General features: G+C 38.9%; 1 protein-coding gene across 1 annotated transcript in view; it reads right to left on the bottom strand.

Annotated features, from left to right (window-relative positions):
* Positions 1–1,010: 1,010 nt before the first annotated feature.
* The window catches only part of LOC134662357 (homeobox protein CDX-1), a 30,145-nt gene continuing 25,155 nt past the window's right edge, over positions 1,011–6,000 (bottom strand). The window contains exons 2-3 of the mRNA XM_063518559.1: positions 3,214–3,359; positions 1,011–2,019 (exon numbers count right to left, since the gene is read on the bottom strand). Of these exons, the coding sequence (XP_063374629.1) occupies positions 1,783–2,019; positions 3,214–3,359 (383 nt within the window). The 3' untranslated portion in view covers positions 1,011–1,782. The remainder of the gene's footprint in view (positions 2,020–3,213; positions 3,360–6,000) is intronic.

Genomic DNA, 6,000 nt, shown 5'->3' with positions numbered 1-6,000 from the left:
CATGAAACGCCGCCATTTGTCACGGAATGGTCATTTTTGACTAATACTCTGACAATACTAATATTCCCTCATCGCCATTCGATTTTAAAAGCTAATCTCAGTCTAACTGACAAATAATTAGGTATCTACAGTAGGAAGTCTTAAAGATAAGTCATTGAGCATTTGCACATTGACTCAGGTTAAGTACTTGTTTTAAGAAGTCAATACAGGTAAAAAAAACGTCAAATATAGATTAACATGAATTTATTTAGCTTATCAAACGTGTTGTGATAGTGGTGCGTACATACTAACAATCCTTGGTGTCACAAACAACTTCCATACATCAATACAACAACTCCAATACAACAAGCACAAACTATACAAGCCATTCACTGGGCTGCTTTCAAACAAATTACTGATTCAAATAAATTATCGATTGTTCATTTTTATTTGAACCCGTCCAAAACAAAACGCCTATGATAATACGGAAACTTAATTACCAAGTTATTGATTTAAACTGAAAATTGTCGAAATAATTGCCAAAGATTCACCATCATTTCCATTAAGATTTTCTTATTATTTGATAAGTTATGAATTTAGTATACGTATACAGTTAACCTAATGTACTTACACTATATTTACAGAACAATAAAATTTAGGTACGTCTAAGAATAATCTCATTGAACTTAAAAGTAGTAGTAGTCCAAACTTAGCCCCGGTCAAGGCAATCCCTCTAAACGATGTCTTCCTCTAAAATTCGTTCGTACAAATCGTACGTTAATTATGTATATAAGTTTCATACTTTGTTCATCTATCCGAACTGACTAACTTGCATGATATACATAATCGTAACGGCTTCAAGAGCCATTGAACTGAAATCACTCAAGGCCACAAATGCAGCAAAGAAGAAGGCAAGGTCAGTTAAGTGCACCGATGAGACAAATGCGCATAGGTACCGTCAAAACACAACAAGAGTAAGAGTTTAAGGAAGGGTCCTCGTGAAAGAACCCGAACCGTTTACTTTTGTCTGGAGACGGGCGACTCGACTGTCCCACCCACCAAACCTTTTTAAACACCTCTGTCGTACTGGCCTAACAAATAGCTTAAGAAGAGATTCATGATGAAATTAAATTTCACTTAATACAATGATTTCATACCTATCATAAATGATCCAAGATAGTGAAATGACAATAACTTGTAACTAAAACAATTAAATATAATGAACATAATTAATAATCTCAACTACCACGCGGTTAACAGTTGTAGCTTTGAGAAATGATTATAAAAATTAATACTATGTAATAAAAAAATATGGGCATTTATATTTACAATTTTTTATATCTTTCAATATTGAAAGAGGTAAGATATACATACAATTCTTATATAATAATCCGCAGTGAAGTCTCGCGGGTAGGCAGACCATAAACACCTTAGAGGCGTGTACAAGGATCTGAGTACAAACTAACAAGAGGTATTCATATTTGAATACGGTTTCTCTAACCATAGGGTACAAATAACTTATGTCACTGATTAAAATGGATTCCTCGCTGGAAAAAGAACCCGTGTTCAAACGTACCTGACGAAGCTATAGGCTCCTGGTTGTTAAAGCGTGAAAACTTACATCTAAAAAGGCATTTCGATTAATGATTTACAAACATGCCTAATGGCATAACTATAATTCCCGCAAGAGCATTGCACTTAATTTATCACAATACAAAGATCATGGCGAAGAGAAAATTGTGATTCACAGTCAATCCTCACAAGTCACTAGGTGTAGTCGTAGTGAGCACATTCGTCGTGGGGTCACAGGAGGGGCACGGGCGGCACGCCGGGCATGAGTGGCTCCTGCAGCACGCCTTGGTGGTAGTGGTGGTGGTGCATCATGCCGTTCATCATCTGCTGGTGGTGCAGCATGGTGGCGTGGTGGAGCTGCGCGTGCTGGAGCGATGCGTGATCCCCCTTCTCTTTCATCACGACCTCCTCACGTTTCTTTACCTGTTTGCGCTCTTTGGCTCGCCGGTTTTGGAACCAGATTTTTACCTGCAATAATAAAAGTAGTTATAATATGGTACCGTTTGCTGAAAGGTCAAACAAATATATGTAGAGAGCCAAGATGCGATTTTACGAGTTCAAGCCAATTTATACGTACTACCCAATCATCGTGCTTTTGTATTAATTTTGTACTATAAATTATAATACTACACTTCGGTCGGACAAGTAGAGGCCATCGAACCGTCTTTTTAGTATTGTGAAATTGTGGATATAAAAATAAATATCTGATATCGTTTTGGAAGAAAGTACTAGAAGGAAAAGGTTCTAATTTCAGACATCATTTTCATACATTAGGTATTTAAGTATCTAATATCTGGGAGACCAAGCTTTGCAAAAACATAAAAAAAATCAAAAATTTGCGTTTTCCCAGAGATATGAGCTAGATCGATTTTTCTCCCCCGAAAACCCCCATATAGGAAATTTCATCGAAATCGTTAGAGCCGTTTCCGAGATCCCCGAAATATATATGTATATATAAATAAATAAATAAACAAGAATTGCTCGTTTAAAGGTATAAGATTAGAGGTATAAGCTCGTTTAAGATTGGCATTTTATATACCTACGCAATTACGCATACGATTTCGCTAAGCTCCGACATCAGAATAAGTAATAAGTAGTATAACGTTCAGAATGGCCACGCAACACAGAATTAAACGTAAGTAGGTACCTCACCCGGCAGCGCCAGAAAGACTACCTATACAGATTGACGGAATCTAAGGAACTAACATACACATGTACAGACATAATGCGCACATAGACACTAATAACGATGTTCGCACCATGGCGTGCCTAGGGTTGCCAGATGGTCGGGATTCGGCGGGATTCTCCCGATTTTTAGCAAGTGTTCCCGATTCCCGACAAATTGAAAATTGTCCCGAAAATCAGCTTCACGTTATAAAACAATAATTTCAAGTTCCGAACTGTCGTCGAGCGAGCAAGCGACCCGCGTCGAGCCCGTCAGCGCGCGCGCGGGGCGCGCGTGGCGAGATTGGGCAGAGCAGCTGACGTAGTGCTAATAATGTAAAATATCGTTGTTTTTAATACAATTAATTTAATTTGAATGGTTTTTTTTTTCCCGACCTAAGGCCCGAAATCCCGAAAAATTGATATTTTTTCCCGATAATAGCGCCTTTCGATCTGGCAACCCTAGGCGTGCCCCAGATAAAAGAAAGTAACTGGTACCTGTCGTTCCGACAGCCCCAGGCTGGCGGCCAGCTCGGCCTTCCGCCGGATCGTGATGTACCGGCTGTAGTGGAACTCCTTCTCCAGCTCCAGGCGCTGGTGGTCGCTGTACACGACCCGGTACTTGTCCTTCGTTCTTGTTTTACCTGCAAACATTTATTTGTTAGGTAGCTTTTTGATCGTTAAACCACAACAAGCACGCGCGGTATCTATAAAATGAAACGGCAATAGAATTTGTACCCCATTAAGACTGTTCAAGAACTTGCATGCGATTTTCGTTACATTGCTGTATTTGGTCAATCGATTTAATTCATTGTAGGTACTCTGTACCTAGGCAATGACTCGAATACTTATTGCATGCAAGTTCTTAAACTATTATGGATGGCCTTTACTATGGATGGACTGTGCTTTGGGTGAAGTGAAGTGTTATTAAAACATAATTTATTCTGTTATTTCAGTTTCAGTTCATGAAGGACAATTTTGTACAATATAAGTAATATAACATCTCTATAGGTACTACTTTACTCATGTTTGTCAAATAAATTAACTTTACCTTTCTTCTTTATCTTTTATTTCCTCAGCTTAGATATTTCAGTTTATATTTATTTCTAGTATATTATTGAAGATTACAATTATTCTAAACACAAGCAACCTATTCACGTATTCAGTAAATATAAGTAACCTTATGGAACAAACTTGAAAGAATCGCAAAGACAATTCACCTATTATGTGCTTTCCGTTTTATATCCCGCGTTTATTCGCGTTTTTATCGTTTGAAAGGTCTTTTATATTCCCGTAACGTGCAAGCGGCAGCGGGGCCCGGGGAGAGGGGCCCAATCCCCCGGGCTCGATAAGTTAATCCTCGCGGCGGAGCATAGAAAGGCCGCCGCCAGCCGGCTTACCAAGGGGTTATGGGCTAGACCACACGGTGCGATTCTCACATCTTTTTCTGTAGCCTATATTGTGGCATGGCAAAGGTCTTTCTGCTCCGAGTGATCCGTCACTCATCATGGGATCGAGTTTGATTTTCCGAAAAATAATTAACGGCATAGATATTCGTAGCTAATCAGAGAGTGCCACAACCTTCTTCCTTCTCGAAGCGCTTTCCGATTGCATACAAAAGGGCAAAAGTAACGTTACCCTAAGAATTGGAGGAAACAATAGTTTTTAAGCAAGCGATTGCTATAGTGCTATATAATCTTCCAACCAAGACAGAAAGAAAAAGGGGCCTTATTTCGTTCAGTTTCTTCGCCGAAAAGTAAGTAACAAGTGTCAAATGATATTTGTATGTAGGTATATCAATTCCATAAAGTTGTACGCCTATTACGCACGTACAGCTGCCACTGCCAGTAACAGAATGGCAAATGACATGTCACCATCATCTTCTATACATACCTAATATAAAACAAAGTCCCCCGTCGCGTCTGTATGTCTATATGTTCGCGATAAACTCGAAAATTACCCAACGGATTTTCATGCGTGTTTCACCTATCAATAGAGCAATTCTTGACGAAGGTTTAGGTAAATAATTTATTAGGGTTCACCCGTGCGAAGACAGGGCGGGTCGCTAGTATTTGAATAAAATACAGATTGACTAACTATTTGCACCTATTGTCATTGGCATTTTAAATTGTATTGTGACGTCGCTTTTTTTGTTAATGCTAATAATGCTTACAACTCAACAATTTTATCTGCCTCGTAGATTTCTCAACGAGTAAAATTACAAAGATACGTAGATCTGTGTACATAACACTAAGACATAGCTGAGGTGTCTGCGTGTGTACTCAGAGTGAGTAAATATTCCTTATCTCGGTATTAAGAACTTCATAAATTATGTTTGTCACTTGCTGGAGAATTAGAGATGTCAAGTAAATGCACAACAGTTTCTACAATCTTTATTTTCATTTTGATATCACTATTGATTTTTTGATATGTTTTGAGTACTTTGACTATCTGTGTTCAAGATCTGTAATTGTTTTATGATATCTCGTATCGTATTCTACCAATGCTTGCTGAGATTTCAATAATTATTCTAACTTTTAATACAATAGAATGAGTTCCCTGTGCCGGGCACTACCTCTCTTTGCCCAGAAGTACCAATCCCATGGTAGTTCAATGCGAATTGAAGACTTCTCTGCCCACACACTTCTGTACCAGATTTTTCAACCATGTTTTCCTTTACCAAGAATTCGTACGAAATACGAACCCACGATCTCCGGCTGCACGCTATACCGCTAGGCTACTTCTACTACGTAGCTGTATTAAGTTTATCTAAAAAATAACCAATGTTGAGATTGGTTCGAAACACAATCTTTGCTAAGTGGGAAAAGGGTCAAAAGTCAACAAACTGACAATGTTTTCTTACGCGACTTAAAAAAAGTGTACACTATAGATAACTTTAGACTGAATGACAGAAAATTATAACTAAAATAAATTTCCTGTTAGAGGGGCAAACAAAAAGATGCCAGAACTCGTATGGTAAACACGTGAGCTGCATCGTATAGATAGGCAATAGGAGATTTGATATGAGGCGTTAATTCTCGTAGCAAACGGGGCTGCCGAAGCGGGCGCCATCACGCGTCCCATCCTTTATTTTATTATACTTACACTTTAAGGTTGACTCACGCTAGACCGGGCCGGGCCCGGGCCGAGGCGTCCGACACGTCATTTTCTATGACGGCTGATCGGTGATCACGTGATGGTGCTTTACATAGAAAACGAAACGCCGGAAACATTACCTACTTCGCTTTGGTCTGTGTATTTATTTATTTATTTGACGGAGACATA

Source organism: Cydia amplana, chromosome 3, assembly GCF_948474715.1.
Source record: "Cydia amplana chromosome 3, ilCydAmpl1.1, whole genome shotgun sequence".
Lineage (NCBI taxonomy): Eukaryota > Metazoa > Arthropoda > Insecta > Lepidoptera > Tortricidae > Cydia > Cydia amplana.
This window is presented reverse-complemented; position numbering and strand designations above follow the sequence as displayed.